Source organism: Stomoxys calcitrans, chromosome 1 (assembly GCF_963082655.1).
Source record: "Stomoxys calcitrans chromosome 1, idStoCalc2.1, whole genome shotgun sequence".
NCBI lineage: Eukaryota > Metazoa > Arthropoda > Insecta > Diptera > Muscidae > Stomoxys > Stomoxys calcitrans.
The window spans coordinates 221,325,030-221,346,999 of record NC_081552.1 but is presented as its reverse complement, the minus strand read 5'-3'; the positions used below and the strand labels follow the sequence as shown (position 1 = coordinate 221,346,999).

General features: G+C 41.4%; 2 protein-coding genes across 2 annotated transcripts in view; one reads left to right on the top strand and one right to left on the bottom strand.

Moving 5' to 3' along the window:
• Nucleotides 1-21,970, top strand: part of LOC106084671 (elongation factor-like GTPase 1) — a 605,724-nt gene that overhangs the window by 40,643 nt on the left and 543,111 nt on the right. The window lies entirely within an intron of this gene.
• LOC106084686 (uncharacterized) overlaps nt 1-21,970 on the bottom strand; it is a 196,962-nt gene that overhangs the window by 33,212 nt on the left and 141,780 nt on the right. The window contains exon 2 of the mRNA XM_013248563.2: nt 5,223-5,374. Within this exon, the coding sequence (XP_013104017.2) occupies nt 5,223-5,374 (152 nt within the window). The remainder of the gene's footprint in view (nt 1-5,222; nt 5,375-21,970) is intronic.

Sequence of the window (21,970 nt, the reverse complement as noted above, 5' to 3'; positions counted from 1 at the left end):
CATTAAATTATATGGACCATACTAACGCTCCAACTAAAGATTTCATGCGTTTTTTTCATGAATTTTATGTGCACAGGGAATGGAAACTCAATACAACCTAACGAACAGGAACCCGACGATGGAACTATTACCGACTTTATAGAGATTCGGAAGACTAGGATAGCCAAAGAACCTAATACAATGACATAAGGCAGTGTTGTCAATGCAATCTAAAGAACAGGGAGCAGACGATGGGAAAAAGTGCAACATAAGGACCATACAACAGGTTCAGAGAGCATGTTGTCTTGGCATAGGCGGAGCGATGAGGACCACGCCCACTAGGGCACTGAAATCTATTCTAAATATTCGACCCATTGACATACAGATTAAGTGTGAGGCAGCCACTGCGCCTATGAGACTAAGACGATGGGAGAATGGATTGAGGATAGGACCAGCCCATACCATCGCGGTATAAGCGAGGCGACAATAGGAAAACTGGGAGGAGGGGAAGAGGTTTCCGATCGGATACCTTAGATAAAACTAGAGGTAGAATGCAAGGCACTGCTGCCAGCGGCACACTCTTGGATTGGTGGAACCCTAGTATTGCCATATGGAAGATCATGTTACACGGATGATTCAAAGCTAGGGGACAGAATGGGCCTGGGGGTCTACATTGAGAACCCAGGGTCTGAGATCTGTTTTAGACTGCCTGACCATAATACGGTCCTACAGGCGGAGATTTGGGCGATCACGGAATGCGTGTGGTGGTGTGGTGCTAACGCGAGGACGCCGAGTGTTAACTTCTTTACGGATGGCCTCAAGGGCAATAACAACCAGGGCTGTAAAGTCACCGACAGTCTTGGAGTGTAGGAAGGAGATTAAAGCTTTCTCTGAGGATGCCAAAATCCGCATCCTTTAGGTGCCGGGCCATAACAGAGTAAGGGGGAATGAGTAAGCAGATGATTTGGCCGTCAATAAACTTGGTTAACATTTCGGGTCGACACACTCCGAGTTAAGGGCGTGGATTAGACGTGGGCTATCGGTAGGATGGCGAAAATCCTTTGAGGGGATCCAGATCGTAAGAAGACAAAGCTGTTACTGAAAGGAAGTGAGAAGGAGGTCAGTATAGCTATTGGTATCATAACGGGACACATAGGACTAACAGCTCACTTATGTAAAATCGGTGCGGTAGTGATAGCATCTGGAAGGCATGCGGGGAAAATGCCCGGCTTTCCAACAGAAACCGGCACTTAGGCGGGGTTACAATACAAGACATGAACCAACTTAGGGGCGTGGCATGGAAAACAATGAAGGATTTTGTAAGTAGCACGGAATTCCTAAATTAGATTTTCTTTTACGAGATTAGTTTTTTTAGTATTTGGAGCGCTCAATAAACCGTTTACTGGCTTAGGTGTATGTTCATAGTGGCATAACATCCGCATCATCTTTTCAACCTATCCTATGTGTTTTTTTGTAAATCTATACATATGCAAATGCAAATTTTGCCCATGAACATTCCACTAAGGAACAGGAGCAAACTTCTCACATATCAATGAGTGATAAGGGGCCTTCTTCTTATAGCTGAGTCCGAACGGCGTGCCGCAGTGCGACACCTCTTTGGAGAGAAGTTTTACGTGGCATAGTATCTCACAAATGTTGCCAGCCTAAGCCTAATGGAGGGGAAAACCACCGCTAAAAATTGTTTTCTGATGGTCTTGCCAGGATTCGAACCTAGGCGTTCAGCGTCATAGGCGGTCATGCTCTGCGCTACGGGGAAATAAAGTACGTCAATAAAGTGGAAATATGCCTCAAAAAATTTATCCCACAATTAAATTTTAAAAGTTTGGATTTACGTACCCTAATACCAAATTGGCCCCAATAACTGACTGAAAAAGGCCCCAAAAGGCGAAAATAGGCCCCAATAGTTGTTTTCGTTCTTCACGCTCCCCCAAAAAAGGGGCATATTTTCATTTTAGTTCTGGGGCAAAATTGTATACCGCACTTTCAAATGCTCTTCATATGGGTCCCGTACCGTCCCGGTCCGCTAACATGTCCTCTCGGCGGCCTAAAATAGGGGCACTTTTTGTACCCATCACCCAAGGACGAGGGGGTATATTTATTTTGTCATTCCGTTTGCAACAAATCGAAATATCCATTCGCGACCCTATAAAGTTTATTTATTCTTGATCATCGTAAAAATTTAAGTCCATCTAGCCATGTCCGTCCGTCTGTCTTTCTATTGAAATCACGTTGCAGTCTTTAAAATAGAGATATTGAGCTAAAATTTTGCACAGATTCTTTTTTTTTGTCCATAGACAGATTAAGTTTGAATATGAGGTATATCGGACTATATCTTGATATAGCCTCAATATAGACCGATCTGCCGATTTTGGGTCTTAGGCTCATAAAAGGCAAATTTATTATACGATTTTGCTGAAGGTTGATGGGCCACTCGACCTTCTTCTTCAATTTAGCCTGGATCGGTCCAGATTTGGATATAGCTGCCATATAGCCCGATCTCCCGATTTAAGGGTTTGGATACATAAAAAGCGCATTTATTGTCCGATTTTGCTAAAATTTGGGACAGTGAGTTGTGTTAGGCCCTTCGACATTTTTTTTTAATTTGGCCAAGATCGGTCCAGATTTGGATGTAGGTGCTCGATATAAGGTCTTGGACCCATTTGTTGTCCGATTTCGCTGATGTTAAGGACATTGAGTTGTGTTAGACCCCCCGATATCCTTTTTGAAGACGGTCCAGATCAGTTCAGATTTTTATATTGCTGCCATATAGACCGATATCTCGATTTAAGGTCTTGGCCCCATAAAAAGCGCATATGTTAGGCTTTTTGATTTCCGAGTCCTATATTTGGATATAGCTGGCAAAAAGACCAATACTGAACCAAAATTGAACTGTGACTTGTATTTATTAGTCCACTAAATGTTCGTGCCAAATTTGGTCCGATTCGGACTATATTTCAACAAAGCTGCTATGGATGCATAAATAATGCATTATTCACCGGATTATGACGAAAGGTGGTTTACATATGTACCCGATATGGTGGGTATCAAAAGATCGGCTCGCCCGAACTTAATGCCTTTTCATACCCACCACCATAGGATGGGGATATACCTATCTAGTCATTCCGTTTGTAACACCTCGAAATATTGCTCTAGGACCCCATAAAGTATATATAATCTTTATCGTCTGGACATCCTGGGTCAATCTAGCCATGTCTGTCCGTCTGTCGGCATCACAATAGCAGTCGAACGCGAGAAGCTAGGCGCTTGAAATTTTGCACAGATACATAATATTGATGAAGTTCGTTGGGGATTGCAAATAGGCCATCGGCCGGTTGAGATTTGGATATAGCTCCCTTATAAACCGATCTCCCGATTTGACTTCTTGAGCCCTTAAAAGCCGCAATTTTTGTCCGGTTTGGCTGAAATTGAGAATGTAGTGTTCTGTTATGACTTCCAACAACAGTGACAAGTACGGTCCAAATCGGTCTATAACCAGATGTAGTACCCATGTAAACCGATCTCCCGATTTGACTTCTTGAGCCCCTGAAAACTGCAATTTTTAACCGATTTGGCTGAAATTTTGCATGTAGTTTTCTGTTATGACTTCCAATAACTGTGTCAAATACGGTCCAAATCGGTCTATAACCTGATATAGCTCCCATATAAACCGATCTCCCGATTTGACTTCTTGAGCCCTTACAAGCTGCAATTTTTGTCCAGTTTGGCTGATATTGAGAATGTAGTGTTCTATTATGACTTCCAACAACTGTGCCAAGTACGGTCCAAATCGGTCAAAAACCTGATATAGCTCCCATATAAACCGATCTCCCGATTTGACTTCTTGAGCCCTTAAAAGCCGTAATTTTCGTCCGGTTTAGCTGAAATTGAGAATGTAGTGTTCTGTTATGACTTCCAACAACTGTGCCAAGTACAGTCCAAATCGGTCTATAACCTTCCAACAACTGTGCCAAGTACAGTCCAAATCGGTCTATAACCTAATATAGCTCCCATATAAACCGATCTCCCGATTTGACTTCTTGAGCCCTTACGGGGCGCAATTTTTGTCCGATTTGGCTGAAATTTTTCATGTGGTATTCTTTTGTGACTTTCAACAACTGTACTAAGTACGGTCCAAATGGGTCTATAACCTGATTTAGTTCCCATATATACCGATCTCCCGATTTGACTTCTTGAGCCCCTGGAAGCTGCAATTTTTGTCCGATTTGGCTGAATTTTTGCATATAGTGTTCTGTTATGACTTCCAACAACTGTGTCAAATACGGTCCAAATCGGTCTATAACCTGATATAGCTCCCATATAAACCGATCTCCCAATTTGACTTCTTGAGCCCTTACGAGGCGCAATTTTTGTCCGATTTGGCTGAAATTTTGCACGTGGTATTCTTTTATGACTTCCAACAACTGTGCCAAGTACGGTTTAAATCGGTGTAGAACCTGATATAGCTCCCATATAAACCGATCTCCCTATTTGACATCTTTAACCCCTTACAAGCGGCAATATTTTCCATTTGGCTGAAATTTTGCACGTGACGTTCCGTTATGACTTCCAACAACTGTGCCAAGCTCCCATATATACCGATCTCCCGATTTGACTTCTTGAGCCCTTCCAAGCCGCAATTTTTGTCCGATTTGGCTGAAATTTCGCATGCGGTGTTCTGTTGCGACTTTCAATAACTGTGCCAAATAGGTTCTAAATCAGTCTATAACCAGATACAGCTCCCATAAAGGTCTCTCGATCATCCTTGTTTGTTTCCTAGAAGCTTTAATTTCTGCTGGTTTGACAGAAGTTTGTCATGTAAAATAAAATTATGCCCTTCAACTAAATTTATTTTTTATAAATTTTTGCAGAATCCATGGTGGTGGGTTCCCAAGATTCACTCCGACCGAACTTCGCTTTAACTTGTTTTACCTAGGTTATGTAAGGTACGATGAAGTTCGATGAGACTGAAACAATTGTGACATCACAGGTGGCCACAGACCACAGCCTCTGGTGAAAATTGAAACCAGCATCCCGACCCCTGGATTGATAATCCGAGCATGCTACCAACTCAGCTTTTCTGCTCTAACAATCCTGCCAAAATATGTCCCAAGATAAGCCTTTATCTAAAGAAATTTCAAAAAAAAAAATTTTTTCGTCAACACGGGCTCTCCCTCGTATTGACAAGTTTTCTTTATATGGCCTAATCGGCAAACAAAACTTACCTTGATGGACACGCACACAGCGGTTGGGTGTAATTCAGACGCACATAGACCGCATTGCAGACCTGTTGAATGGCACATTCGGGCAGCAAGTAAATGTGTTGATTGTGTGGATAGTAGTGATATTTTGTAGGTTTTGCACCACTTATTGGCTTCTGCAATGAAAGTGAGAAGAAAGACCAAATGAAAATAAAAACGTCAATGCACATTGCAACAATGAAAGGAAAAGTTAATAAAGGAGAGAAGAAAAAAAAACTGAACTAAACTGGACTGGACTTTAATAATAAAATTTCCCTCGTCCATTGAGGTATGACAGGCGATTGATTGAATTGGCTTTTTATTAACTCTTCTATTTTTTTATTTTTAAATTTTTAATAAACTTTTGTTTACGTTGGTTGTTATATTTTTTTTTGCTTTACCCATTCTCCAGTGACTTCACAGTGAGTGACCAACTACGATGGTGGATCAATTTTCATTTTCAATTTTCCAACTAAGATTCCATTGTTACTGGTGGCTGCCACCAAAGAAATTATTTGCTAAAGTGTGTCGCTGGTGTTTGAGTTTTTCATAGTCGATATGAAATACCATGAATTGCAAGGTTTTTATTTAATTTTCTTTGCAGGACTTTATAAGGTCGGGCATTGTTATTGAACTGTGTAAACGACCACCCATATTAACAAAAATGTCCATATTTTTTCCTAAAATCAATCGATAAACGAAATTTTTAATGGAAACATACATTTCGTGGAAAATTTTATTTGCAAATTAATTGTTGATGGCAGTTTGAAAGAACAATCTCGATGAAATTGTTGTATACAAGTTATCAATTAAAAAGTAGAACAAGAAACAAGTAAAAACGCTTAAAATGTCCCGTGCCGAATGTACACAGATTTAGGTTACGTTGAAAAGAGGGTGCAGATATTAATCCGCCCCATACCTAAGCCAGTAATTGGCGTTTTGTGGACTCTAAATACTTAAAAAAGCAACCTCGAAAAAGAAAAATCTATGTTAGGAATTCCGTGCTACTTACAAAATTCTTAACTGTTTTCCATGCCCCGCCCCTAAGTTGGTTCATGTCTGGTATTGTAACCCCACCTAAGTGGAAATGCTCCAGGGTCTCATCACCTTCATCGCATGCCCTACACATGCTATCACTTGCCGCACCGATTTTACATAAGTGAGCTCGTAGTCCTATGTGTCCCGTAATGATACCAATAGCTATACTGTGCTCTTTCTTACTTCTTTTCAGTAATAGCCTCGTCTTCTCATGATCTGGATTCTCCCATAGGATTTTTGCCGTCCTACCGACCGTTTCGCTGTTGCACAATGTTGCATGCCCATTCGTCACCCACGCTTTTTACTCGTACTGCGTCGACCCGAACTAAGTTTATTGACGGCAGTTCTCTGGCCTTCACCGGCAACTCGTCTGCCTTTTCATTCCCCCTTTACTCCGTAATGGCCCAGCACCCAAACCATGCGGATTTTGCCATCCTCAGAGAAGGCGTTAATCACCTTCTTACACTGCAAGACTCTCCGTCACCTTACCCTCCTTCTTACGCTGCAAGACTCTCCGTGACCTTGCCGTCCTGGCTGTTATTGCCCTTATGGTAATTTTACTGTCCGCAAAGATGTTCACACTCGACGTTCTAGCGTTAGCACCACACCACTCACGCATTCCGTGATCGCCCGGACCTTCGCCTGCAAGGCCGTATTATGGTCAGTCAGTCTAAAACAGATCTCAGTCCCTGGGTTCTCAATGAACACCCCCAGGCCCACTCTGTCCTCTAGCTTTGATCCATCCGTGTAAAATGATCTTCCAGATGGCAATAACTATGCCGCTGGCAGCAGTGCCTCGCACTCGACCTCAAGGTTCAGCTCAGTTATCCGATCGGAAACCTCTTTCCTTCCTTCCAGCTTTCCTATCGTTGCCTCGATTATACCGCGTTGGTATGAGCTGCTCCCATCCTCAATCCATTCTTCCATCGCCTTAAGTCTCATAGCCGCATTGGCTGCCTGACACTTAATTTGTATGTCAATGGGTGGGGTATCTAGAATTATCCCTAGTGAGCGTATTCCTCATCGCTCTGCCTATGCCAAGACAACATGTTCTCCGAACCTGTTATATGGTCCTTAAGTTGCACTTTTTCTTCATAACACTTCACTAAACTACTGAGGTGTATGTTAGTATCGGTCTAATCACGCTCATGTAGAGCCAGTGGACTATCCTCGAATTCAGGCCCCATTTCGAGCCTACGGCCCGTCTACATAATGCCCAATATCTGTGAGCCTTCTCAGTACGCTCCTGAATGTGACACTTCTAATTAAGTTTCCTGTCCAAGTATTTGACCTTGTCTGATATCGCAGTCGTCTTTTTGAGGAAACGTGGTGCGTTGAATTGTCCCACCTTCGTCTTCCTCGTGAACAGGCAGATTTCAGTCTTCTCTGGGTTAACATTGAGACCTCTGGGTCTAGCCCAGTCATATGTCATATGCAAGACCCTTTCGGCCCTTCTGCATAGCTGGTTCGGATGCTTACCTCTTAGGAGTTTTAAAACATCGTCTGTGTAGCAGACGGGCTCAAATCCCTACTCAGTCAGCATCCGTAATAGGTCAATTATGGTGCTCACCCATAGGAGTGGCGATTAAATGCCCCCTGTGGCGTGCCTTGTGCCACTTTCCCCCTTACATATATGCCATTGGACACACAATTTCTCCACCTGTTCCTTAGCATATGGTTTATCCTGTCCCTAAGGACTGGGTCCACCCGGTATTGGTCTAAGGATTGGATCACTGCGTCGGTCCGCACATTGTTAAAAGCCACCTCGATGTCAGTGCACACCGCCAGTGTTTGTACGTTTCTGCATCGAAGGTTTTGTTTATGCACAATCTAGTGCAGGGCAGTCTTCACCGACCTTCCCTTGACATAGGCATGTTGTTTGTATTTAAGCAGTTCGCTGGATGTCCTACTCTTTATCAGGGTATTCACAATACTTTCCATGGTTTTGATTAGAAAGGATGTAAGGCTTACAAGTCTGTAGGCTTTTGGTGTCGCATAACTTGCCTTGCCGGGCTTAGGTGTAAATACCACCCTTGCCTTCTGCCAGGCTTTCGGAGTACACGCAAGTCCCAGGGATGTTGTGAAAATATTGGCCAGGTGGGGCTCCAAATAGTCTGCCTCTTTCTGTAGTAACGCCGGAAATATTCCATCAGGTCCGGGTGATTTAAATGGTTTGAAGCTCCTCAAGGATTACCTCAAGGATTATGAACCTTCGATCAACCTCATTATTTCAAGATTCCGGTGTCTCTGTGAGTCCCGTCGTATCCTGTGGAAAATGGGTTTTCATCAAAAGCCTCAACATGTCCTCCGTTATCTCTGCTTTCACTCCTATGTCGTCTACTAAAGTTTCAGTTTGGACATGGGTTTTTGAGAGAAACTTTTTTATTTTGGCGGCGTCATTAACGTTATCGACCTGTTCGCAGAAAAGCTTCTAGGAGGCACGTTTTGCCACTCTGCTTATCTTATCCCTGTATCCCTAGAGGCCACCGTAGCGCAGAGGTTAGCATGTCCGCCTATGACGCTGAGCGCTTGGGTTCGAATCCTGGCGAGAACATAAGAAAATGTTCATGGGTGGTTATCCCCTCCTAATGCTGGCGACATATAGGTGCTACTGTACCATTCTTCTTCACAAAGAGGTATCGCACTGCTGAACGCCGTTCGGACTCGGCTATAAAAAGATGGCCCCTTATCATTGAGCTAAAAAACTTGAATCCGTCAGCGCTCATTGATATGTGAGAAGCTTGCCCCTGTTCATGGCAAAATTGCATTCCTTGAGCCGTGTGTAATACACATCGAAATAACCTTCCGCTTTTTTCGACGTTCTCTGTTAAAAAGTCTGCCGACTTCTTTCCCAATATTGCGAATCTCCCCGGTCATCCAGGGTTTTTCTTGGGCTGATTTCCTTTCCCGAAGAGGACAACTATCTTACGACCACCAGTACAGTCGTAATCCTGTTGACATTTTCGTCAATGTCTTTTATGCTTGCACAATCTACATTGTCTTGCCCAAGTCTTCTTCTGAGTAGCCTTCCGAATTGTAGCCAGTTGGTTTTCAACTTATTCCGGAAGCTTATCGGATTCGCTGTTGGCCGTGCTACTCTAATGTAACGATGATCAGAGAAAGAGTGTTCCATGGAGATCATCCTATCCTGAACCTCATCGATTAGATTTTCCGAACATATCGTCACATATAATACCTCCTCCCTAATCCTATTAACAAAGGCAGCGGTGTTATCAATGTTGAGTGTTATTAGGTCGCTAATATTCAAGAACTCCACCAGGGCTTGGCCCCGTGTATTGGTGTTTGTAGTACCCCACGAAATGTGAGAGTTCGCGTCGCACCCTATTAGTACCTCATTTCCTATGGGTTTTGTTTTCCTCACCAGCACTTGCAGCTGCTATGTGGGTGGCGGTGTCAGAGAGTCGAAACGCAGAGGGAGGGAAGAGACCAAGGATATAGTTTCAAAGCGCCTAGCTGCGCTGATCCGCATATAACATTAACATCGTGCCAGGAAACTTTGATGCCAAGATACACACAAAAGTATAATTCATTGCCCCCAAACGCACTTTTCAACATCTAAACTTCTTTTATGAGAAACGTTGTGACTTTGTTTACCATAAAATTGCAAGAATTTGTGACGAATACAAAGGGCTGGAATTTCTTGATGGAGCAAAATACTGACGAAACAATTAAGCGCTGCACAGTGGGATAAAATCGAAAAAAAAAATAGTAAAAAATATGCCCTGTTAGGACGGGAAGAGATTACTTTACTTTTTACTTAAATTTGCTGAGATATAACGTTTGCCCCATTAGCCGAACTCAGAATACCCTTCCAAGCGCCTCGATCTTCTGTGCTCCTTCTATAATCTATGACACCAAGTTTCGAGGTGTCTCTCACCACTTGATCTTTTCATTGGGTCGCCCCGGTTTGCGTGTACCACCGTGTTTGCCTTTAAAAGACTTCTTTGCTGGTCCTTCTTCATCCATTCGGACAACATGACCTAGACTTATATATATATATATATAAATATATTATGAAGAATCTTTCTCTCAAACACTCCAAACATTGCCTCGTCTGCTTTCACAAGTATCCATGCCTCAGAACCACATGACAACACGGGTAGTATCAGTGTCCTGTATAGTGTGATCTTCGTCTGTCGAAAGGTGGCCTTGTTTCTGAATTGCTTACTTAGTTCAAATAAGCAACTGTTTCACAGTATTATTCTTCGCTTTATTTCAAAACTGGTGTTATATGTTTCATTTACGGAGCTGCCGAGATGGATAAAGTTGCTGATTATCTCAATGTTGTGGTTTCCCACTTTCCCCCTTTTTATACCCTCTATCATAGGATGGGGTATACTAATTTCTTCATTCTATGTTTAATTCCTCGAAATATTCGTCAACAAGACCAACATACTGCTCTCCTCTGTACACGGTGCAGTAGCTCCAGGGATCTCTCTGGATGTCAAAGTGGGTGGGAAAAACATTAGCCGGAAGTCGATTCCACATACAAACGGTTCGGGCGAAATAAGAATTCTCTCTATAATGCATTGTGCGGTCCGCTGGCCAATCAATTACAAACGGGTGTGAGTTCCTGGAATGTCTAGTATCCCTGACAAACATCCTTACATCAGGAATAAGAAGACGAATATCAGACGAACACTCACCATGAAAGAACCGATAGAAGAACAAAGGAGGCAATAGAGATGGATATCCTACTGTCTTCAATCAACGTCATCGCTCTCCTCTGTACACGGTGCAATAGCTCCAGGGATGATTTAGAAGTTGCAGCCCATACATGTGAGTTGTACTCCATTTTCGGCCTTATGAAAGTGGTGTAAATGTTAAGAAGATCGGACGGAGTGAAGTAATTCTTACACAGTTTAAGAAAGTCTAAACACTTGAATGCTTCTTTTGACACTTCAAACACATGTTTAGACCAACGGACATCACTTTGTATTTTCATGCCCAGAACATCAAGAGTTTCTGATTGCTCAACATCTATACCGTTCATAGACAAAGATGATCGTGATGGGTCAGCAAATCGTTTGTATGACAACAAGCAGCACTGAGTCTTCCGTTCACTAAAATCTACTCGATTCGTTCGACCCCACTCAGAAATGGCCAGCAAATCCAAATAGAGTGTATCATCCATAACCCCCTTCTTGTCCTCAATTTCTCGAACACTTTACCTATGGTCGAATGAGTACGAATAACAGAGATTACTGTCATCCGCAAATGAGTAGATCGGATTCGATGTCTGACCTACCAGATCGTTGATAAAATAAGAAAAAGAGAAGGAGAAAGAACAGAGCCCTGGGGTACAGCTACGGTCAATTTATGCTCATTGGATGAGAACCCATTTACAACCACTCGTATAATGCGATCTCTGAGAAAGCTGGAAATAAATCGAACGAAGCCATTACCGACACCAAATGCGACAAGCTTCGATAGTAGAGCACCGTGGTAGACCTTGTATATCCAGAGCCACAACCTTACTCTCACCAAACTGGTGGATTGAGCGACTCCAACTTTCCGACAGAAGTGCCATAAGGTCACCCGTAGAGCGATTTCTGCGGAACCCATACCCTTAGAACCCTTAGAAAGCCATTAGACTCTAAATACCCCACAAGATGGTGATTAACCATGCTCTCCATAACCTTGGAGAGAGCGGAGCATATTGCCGATAATTCGCAGGGTTGTTTGGCCGATAATTCGCAGGGTTGTTTGTCTTACCCTTCTTGGGTATTGGCTGAATGTTCGCAAACTTCCAACGCGCCGGGAAGACTCCCGCACGGTAGGCAAGGTTGAAAAGGTTGCGTTATGATCGAGCAAGCGTCGAAGAACACCTGCTCAAAGCAAGTGTTGATATATGCCATCCAGGCCCGGGGACTTTTTTACTTCTAGATTCTCAAGAACCCTTTTAACTCCACGGGTTCAAATAAATATCTGGGGTCATGACACCAGATACATTTTCGATTAAGGGGAGTGGTTGATTGCTATCCGGGTGGGGAAGAGTTCCCTGCAAATATATCAGCCAACAGGTTAGCCTTATCAACCGGGTCAGTGAACGTTTGATCATCCTTAACGAGAGTTGGAATAGATGAAGAATTACCCTTTACCCTTTTCACGAACGCGCCTAAGCATATTATCCGTTTTGCAATTATTATCCGATTCGGCTCAAATTTTACACAAAGACTTCTACTGGGGTCTCCAACCTTCAATTGAACATATCGGAATGTATAGGAAATGTTGAAATATCTTTGTAGGTGTAATTTGTCCTTCTCGGGTCTTTTGTAGGATTTAGCGCAGTGTGAATATCTGGCCTAGGGTGGAATTACCAGGCCTAAAGCCGCATTTATAGGACCCAATTATCTCATTGACATTAGGTATTAATCTTTCACACAGTACGGGGAGGAGACTTATTCCTCTGTAGTTGGCACATTCTGTCTAGTCTCTTTTCTTGTGTACAGGTCATATTGGGTTGCCCAAAAAGTAATTGCGGATTTTTTAAAAGAAAGTAAATGCATTTTTAATAAAACTTAGAATGAACTTTAATCAAATATACTTTTTTTACACTTTTTTTCTAAAGCAAGCTAAAAGTAACAGTTGATAACTGACAGAAGAAAGAATGCAATTACAGAGTCACAAGCTGTGAAAAAATTTGTCAACGCCGACTATATGAAAAATCCGCAATTACTTTTTTGGCAACCCAATAGTATGCTGAGGTTCCGATCATTGGGTTTGCTTTCTTCTAGCCAGATTGCGCAGACAAACTGATGCATACGCCTTAGCCTCCGGTCTTAAATAGTTAAACGGGCAACCCGTCGGCTCCTGCTGCCTTGTTGTTCTTCATTCGGGTCACAGCTACTTGGACCTCATTCTGACTAGGAGGTAAACATTCTATACCACCTCATTCTGACTAGGAGATAAACATTCTATACTAGGAGGTAAACATTCTATTGCACCATCAGGGATTGGTTCTGCGGTATCCTCTACGCCGCCATCGTCGGACAATAGCATTCATAGCGTCATACTAAGTTCAATATTTCCCAAATTTAGTTCATTTTAACTAGTGTTGAGGTTTAAAATTTTTATTTTGATAAATATTTTGATTTCTTGCAAACGGATTGGCGATATTAGAATACCCCATCCAAAGGTGGAGGGTATACAAATAATTCTTTTTAAGCTTAAATAAGGCACTTAATTTTTGTGATGTTCTAACAGAGTTCAACTGTCTTTTTCTTTACAGGTAAGCAGACTATTTTGAACATATCGTTACTTTTCAAGCCTTCAACTGTGAGTACATCAAATTTAAATGCCAATGTATTCAAACCAGCTGACCTCAAGGGATTCTTTCAACCCTAGAATGGCTTTTTGAAAATAGATTGTACTTTAAATATTGCAGACGTTTTTAGAAATTTAATTTTTCATGCAACTAAAGAGATCTGAATTTCACTAATAATGTTGATACGTTTGGTTTTCCCCATCAAAATCATTTTCCTAGACCAATGGTCTATGCTAAGTCATATTTAATTTTTCAACCCACAAATTTTCTTTGGTCACTCTCCTGAAGTGCAGGGGAAAGTACTTTAGGTACTTCAGCAATATGACTGATTCCCGGTGATGTACAACATTCACTGTTAAAAGCAGACTTTTACTTTTTGGTGTATAAGACAAATGTGTGTCATACACGAATTATTTTAACATCAGCACCGCCACCACCATCATCATCCTCATCATCATTAATTTCAACTCTCAAGGATCGTTGAGAAGTGGGATGAAGTCTCGTTAAGTGCATCATTCACTTTTACTGCAATACGTAAAAATGGATGTTGCGTTGTGCTGCCGCTGTTGCAGCTTTTGATTCTGCTACATCATCCGCACTGGAGTAGTGAGACACACAAAAACTTCGCTAATGTCACATATTCGCGGAGAAAACATCACGAATTGCATATTTAAGTGACGTTAGAGCTGAAGAGTTACTTTGACTGTTAATATGGCTCTGTGCCACATGCAAAGGTTAAAGTTCATGCCAAGCTAACTGAGGGGAAATAAATGGCTTCCTTCACTTACCCATGCTGGCTGTTGTTGGATTGCATTGAAACGTACAACTCGTTTTGGAACATAAAAGGGGGCTTGGAAGTTGTGACAGAGATGGGGCGAGTCTTGGCAAGTTATCGCGCACAACTGTTTTGTGCTCTAACGATGTTGCTAATGTGTAAACAGATACTAGAGTTACTCCTACTCCTACTCCATTCTTTCTTTTTATTTGTCGATAGGAAAAACAAAAGTTGTTTTTAGGGAGTGTTTTTTTTTTTGTTTTTAAGAGGAGACTTTTAAAGAAAGGTAGGTTTTCAAGGTTGCGAACTTATTCAGTCCTTTACAGGACCATCTAAAAATATCGCCTTATGCATTGTCAGGCAAAATGACTCACGTTGGTTGACCTCTGCATAATTCATACGATGAGAGGGGTTTCCAAGACAGAACTCTTGGAATTGTGGTTTAACTGAATTAAACCCTTTAGAGATGGTAGGACACCTCACAAATGTAGCCAGCATTAGGAAGGGGATAACTACCGTTGAAGAATTTTTTCAGATGTTCTTTCCAGAAATGGAACAAATGCGTTCAGTGTTATAGGTGGACTTGCTAACCTCTGCTCGTTTCTAGCTCTAATATATATGACGTTACCGTAATGTTTTCTTTACCGACAGACTTATGTTGTGCGTGGGTCTTAGAAACTGTTATCAGTCAACATTCACTACTTCTAAAATATTCGTCAATCCTAGAATAGTTCAGGTTGAAGGGGAAGCCTGCAATCGGACTCACATAGAAATGGGTACAAAACTTAAGCTTTCCCTAAGGAATGTGGGCAAAAACTACCCTTTCTCCAGGGAAAGGGCACAAAGACTACCCTTTCTCTAAGGAAAGGGTACAAAAACTACGCTTTCTCTTAGGAAAGGGTACAAAAACTACCCTTTCCCCAAAGAAAGGGTAACAAAACTACCCATTCCCTAAAGAAAGAGTAGTAAAACTACCCATTCCCTTTGCCTAAGGAGAGGGTACTAAAACTACCCTTTCTCAAACGAAAGGGTACCAAAAATACACTTTCCCAAAGGAAAGGTATTAAAATTACCCTTTTCCTAAGGAAAGGGTATTTAAACTACCCTTCGGTATGGAAAGGGTACTAAAACTACCATTTTCCCAAGGAAAGGGTATTCAAACTACCCTTCCGTATGGGAAGGGTACTAAAACTACCATTTTCCTAAGGAAAGGGTATTAAAACTACCCTTCCGTATGGAAACGGTACTAAAATTACCCTTTCCGTATGGCAAGGGTACTAAAAATATCCTTTCTGTATTGAAAGGGTGCTAAAACTACCCTTTCCTTTAGAAAAGAGTACCAAAACTACCCTTTCCGTACATTATGGGTACTAAAACTACCCTTTTCGTATGGAAAGGGTACTAAAAGTACCGATTCCCTAAGGAGAAGTTAGTAAAGCTACCCATTCCCTAAGGAAAGGGTAGTGAAATACCCATTGCCTAAGGAACAGATACTAAAACTACACATTCCCTTAGGAAAGGGTACTAAAACTACCCATTTCCTAAGGAAAGGGTAGTAAAACTACCCATTCACTAAGGAAAGAGTAGTAAAACTACCCATTCCCTAGGGAAAGGGAGGTAAAACTACCCATTCCCTAAGGAAAGGGTATTAATACTACCCATTTCCTAAGGAAAGGGTACTAATACTACCCATTTCCTAAGGAAAGGGTAGTAAAACTACTCATTCCCAAAGGAAAGGGTAGTAAAACTACCCATTCCCTAAGGAAAGGGAGGTAAAACTACCCATTCCCTATGGAAAGGGTAGTAACACTACACATTCCCTAAGGAAAGGGTAGTGAAACTACCCATTCCCTAAGGAAAGGGTAGCAAAAATACCCATTCCCTAAGGAAAAGGTAGTAAAACTTCCCATTCCCCAAGGAAAGGGTAGTAAAACAACCTATTCTCTAAGGAAAAGGTAGTAAAACTACCCATTTACCAAGGAAATGGTAGTAAAATTATCCATTCTCTAAGAAAGGGGTAGTAAAACTACCCATTCTCCAAGCCAATGGTAGTAATACTACCCATTCCCTTTGCCTAAATAAAGGGTACTAAAACTCCACTTTCCCTTAGGAAAGTGTAATAAATTCCCCTTTCTCCCAAGGAAAGGCGATTAAAAATGTTCTTAAACTATTCTTTCCCTAAGGAGGGGGTAGTAAAACTACCTTTCCCCAATGAAAGGGTAGTAAAACTACCTTTTCTTTAATGACCAACCGACCTACACTAATAAGGGTACTAAAACTCTCCTTTCCCTAAGGGAACGGTACTAAAACTGCTCCTTCCCAAAGGGAATGGTAATTGTACTAAATCTGCTCCTTCCTTAAGGGTAATGGGACTTAAACTTCTACTTCCGTAAGGAAAGGGTACTACAACTACCCTTTCCCTTGTACCTTTTCTCTAAGGAAAAGGTGCTAAATTTCCTAAAGGTACCCTTTCCTTAAGGAACGTGTACTAAAACTACCCTATATCTAAGGAAAGGGTACTAAAACTCCCCTTTCCCTAAAGGAACAGTCCTAAAACTTCTCTAAGGAAAAGGTGCTAAAACTGCCTCTTCCCTAGGAAAGGGTGCTAAAACTGCCTCTTCCCTAGGTAAGGGTACTAAAACTACCGTTTCCGTAAGGAAGTGGTACTAAAATTACCCTTGCCCCAAGGGAAGGGTACGAACAATAACTTTTCCGGTAGGGAAATGTACTAAAAAAACCCCTGCCTTAGGTACAGGTACTAAAACTACCCCTTACCTACGGAAAGTGTACTAATACTACCCTTTCTCTAAGGAAAGGTTACTGAAACTACCCCTTCGCTAAGGAAAGGGTACGAAAACTTCGGTGGTTATCCTCTCCCAAAGCTGTTAGTTACTATGACATAAAAAAACTTCTCCCCAATAATTTGTTGCACTGCGGCACGTCGTCCGGACTCGGCTAGAAAAACGAGGCCTCTTATCAGTGAGCTTGAACGTGATTCAGACAGCACTCACTGATATGTGAAAAGTTTTCCCCTGTTCCTTAATGGAATGTTCATGGGCAAATTTGCTTTTTTACTCATGCCATATATAGGGGAGCCAGTAAGTTATGAGATTTATTAATTTCAAGGCTGTCTTCTACTGAATCTACAGTAGTATAACAACTTAAATTTTCTTTCCCACCCTGCTACCATAAACATGTGATATGACACCTCTTCATAAACCATTCCGCTTTGACAGTTTATGCTTTTACATGAAGTTTAAGACTGACATTTGCATCGCATCTTCTTTTAAGATGCAATTTTCATTTTGACGTTGATGATGAAGCTAAGAAAACCAAAGTTTAAAATCGTGATACTTCGTTTCTTATCTTAAGGAAAATTGGGTAAAGAAACTTGATAAAGATTTAAGATTCCATATTATATTTAGTAGATACCTTGATGTTAATGAGGTGAAACTATTATAAGAATACAACAAACAGAGATCAATAAACTCTGTAATTCATTAACAACTAAAGGGTAGAAAAATAGCCAAATATGGAGTTGTCTTTACAGAAGATCAGAAATGTTCTTTTTTTTATTTAAAAAAAAAAAAAATGCAGTAAAATGATTTTTGAAAAGTTATCTTCAACGAATTTTTCTCTCAAGTCATAGCTTAAAGGTAAGGTTAGCTTTAGGTGGCAGTCTGCCATCAGACTCACTTTGACGTTTTCGTCCATTGTGATACCACAGGAATAGAATAAGGAAGATGCCTTCTAGTTCCTACCGTTGAACTATCGCTTTAAAAAGCCCAGTAGCTTGCGAATGTTCACATCCGCTAAATCTGAAAGGTTCTGAAAGAAATGAGAACCTAAAGCGGAACTCCTTCTAACTGCTAGTGCGGGACATACACACAGAAGGTGTTCTATAGTCTTTTCTTCCTCGATGTCCCTACGGTCGTTGCTGGCAACCTTCAGTCTGTCAACATGTTTTCCGATTAGACAGTGACCTGTCATGACGGACACAATGACTGAGATGACTGTTCTAGCCAATGACAGCAAAGCAGTAGATCTCTTCAAGTCTAGATGAGGCTACATAGTTTTGTGACCATCTATCATTCGTTGCCCTTCGGGCCTGGTCCTGGAAACTTAGCTTACATGTCGCCAAAGGCATACCCACAGATTCCAGTGTCCCTGGAGTGTGTAAGGTAGTTTCTAGTCTCGCAAGCTCGTCTGCTTTAGAATTCCCGAGGATATCTCTGTGGCCCGGCACCCAGAACAGGTGAATTTTGAACTGTTCAGCCATCTCGTTGAGAGATCTGCGATAGTCGAGGGTGGTTTTTTTTTTTTTGTTCAGAAATACATTCTCCAGGGTTTTAATGGCTGCCTGGCTGTCTGAGAAGATATTTATGTCAATCGTCGTAATGACATATGATATCTTAGCCATTCCACACCTCCCTAATTGCAAGGATCTCTGCTTGATACACACTGCAGTGGTCGGGTAACCTCTTCGATATGACCAGTTCTATATCTTTAGAGTACACCCCAAAGCCCACCTGGTCGTTTAGTTTGGAACCCTTCGTATAGAAGTCTATGTAACTTCTGTTACCAGAGATATCGCAGTTCCAATCGGTTCTATCAGGAATAGTGGTACAGTAATTTTTATCAAAAAGCTGCTCAGGTAGGATGTGATCCACACTGCCTGGAACATCGGATATTGTATCAAGTATAACACAGTGTCCGTGGCCGCCACATGAGCAATGAGAAAGCTCCCTTAACCTCACGCCAGTGCTTCCAGCAATTTGTCTAGCAAAAATGTCCAGAGGCATAAGATGTAGCATTGAATTGTGTGCTTTAGATGGTGTTGTCCTCAGTGCGGCTGTGATGCACAAACAAGCCATCCTTTGGACCCGGTTAAGTATTGAGCAGTAGGTGTATTTTTGAAGCACCGTCCACCAGGTCACTACACCATATTGCATATAGGGTTTGACAACTGCAGTATATACCCAATGCATGACACGCAATCTAAATCCCCAACTTTTGCCAATGGCTCACTTGCAGGTGTATAGGGCAAGAGTGGTCTTGAGCAGTTGGTTGATTTTGAAGCACCGTCCACCAGATCACTACACCATATAGGTCGTTATAGGTCTGACAAATGCAGTATATACCCGATGCATGACACGCGGTCTAAATCCCCAACTTTTGCCAATGGCTCTCTTGCAGGTGTATAGGGCAAGAGTGGCCTTGAGCAGCTGGTTGATTTTGAAGCACCGTCCACCAGATCACTACACCATATAGCATAATAGGTCTGACAGCTTGTATCTCCTGCTGAAAATAACTACTTCTGTTTAGCTTATAAATCAACATCAATTTGTATATCGTTATCTTTCTGTCTGTAAAAAATACAATTGCAACTTTTCCAACTCTTCATTCAACATATTGTTGAACATGCCATTCTTTGGTAAAACTTTATTTAATTTTAATACTCTTAATCACCAGCAAAAAAGTAAGCAAATCCTCTCTCTCTTCGTCACCCTCTTTATTGCTGGTAATGTGGAAATTGACAAAATAAATCTGATTAATTGCTACTTTACGGCATACAACAACTCCCCAGCATACAATATCTCATTAGATGTCATTCGAAATAGTTTCAAATCGATTCGCATCGCATCTGAATCGCTTCAGATTTCAATATGTAAATTATTGGCCGTCATCCACGTTCGAAAGGAATGCGATACCGCCACACCGCGCAAAGGCACACGCCAATTCAGAGGCTATTTAACAGCGTTTGCAGCACGAAACGAAATGAGGCTAAATTGTAATGGTATTTAATCCATTTCAAAGAGAAAGCTCTTCAAATCACCAATGCAGAGACCCATAACAACGGAAATTTTCTATAATAGTTGTTATAATTTTCTTTTGTAATTTAAATAAAGATCGAATTGAATAGAATGTTGAAAGAAATATAGCAACCACAGGCAACAATGGTTGCTAATCGACATTTTAAGTAGTGGTGATGGTCTGATTAATGCTACAACAAGAATAGAGAGCTTAAGAACATAGTCGCATGGAATTTCCAATTTTAACGGTATGCCCGTTGTTTGCTGGCTGCTAAATGACCAACCTCATTTAGGTGATTGGTCATGCAGTAATTGTCTGTTTAAATTGAAATGATGACTTTTACTGTTGTAATGGTTTCTTGGAGGTAAGGAATCTCAAAAATGTCATTTTAATGCGTAGACTTTAGATTAATTTTTGAGCCAAACTAAGGGAAAAGTTAGGTTATAGTTGGAGTCTGTATTTCAATAAACATTAACCAGTCCAAAGTGTTATGGGACGAGATCGGAAGGTGTGTCCATTTGAATAAAAAAAAGCCAAAATATTGGTTAATGCTCACATTAAAAAAAATCAAGTAAAAGGGTGCTAAGTTCGGCCGGGCCGAATCTTGGGAACCCACCACCATGGATTCTCCTAAAATATGGCAGCTATATCTAGTTATAGACCGAATTGGACCGTACTAGGCACAGTTGTTGAGAGTCATTACAGAACACCATATGCAAAATTTCAGCCAAATAGATCAAAAATGGCGGGGCCCAAGAAGTCAAATTAAGAGATCGGTTTATATGGAAGCTATATCAGTTTATAGACGGATTTGAACCATACTTGGCACATTTGGTGGAAGTCATAACGCAACACTATGTGCAAAGTTTCAGCCAAATCGGATGAAAACTGAGGCTTCTTTACGCATTCGAACGCTATCATGATTTCTACAGACGGGCACGGCTAGATCGACTCAGAACGTCGAGTCGATCATGAATATATATATTTTATGGGGTCTTAGAAGAATATTTCGAGGTTTGACTCGGTATGACTGGATAAGTATCCATCCTATGGTGCTGGATATAAAAAGAGATAATTGTCACAAAATATGGATCCAAATGAACCATTGGAAAGAAACCGAATTTATGAAAAAGTAAAAAAGGCGTTAAATTCGGCCGGATACCCACCACCTCGGGTATATATGTAAACCACCTTTCGTCATAGTCCGGTGCATAATTTATGCCCCCATATCAGCTATATCGAAATATTCTATGATTTTGACCAAATTCGGCACGGACATTGAGTGGTCTAATAAGTACAAGTCAAATGCAAATTTTGCCCATGAACATTCCACTAAGGTACAGGGGCAAACTTCTCACATGTCAATGACTGCAATGACCGATTCAAGTTTTAAGCTCAATGATAAGGGGCCTCCTTTTTATAGCCGAGTCCGAACGGCATGCCGCATTGCGACACCACTTTGAAGAGAAGTTTTACATGGCAAAGTACCTCACAAATGTTGCCAGCATTAGGAGGAGAAAACCAGCGCCTTTTTAAAGCCGAGTCCGAACGGCGTGCCGCAGAGCGACACCTCTTTGGAGAGAAGTTTTACATGGCATAGTACCTCACAAATGTTGCCAGCATTAGGAGGAGAAAACCAGCGCTGAAAATTTTTTCTGATGCTCTCGCCAGGGTTCGAACCCAGGCGTTCAGCGTCATAGGCGGACATGCTAACCTCTGCGCTACGGTGGCCTCCAATATAGTACAAAAATAAGTACAAGTCATTGTTAAATTTTGTCGAACAAATTTATTGGTCTTTTTGGTTTCTATATTCAAATA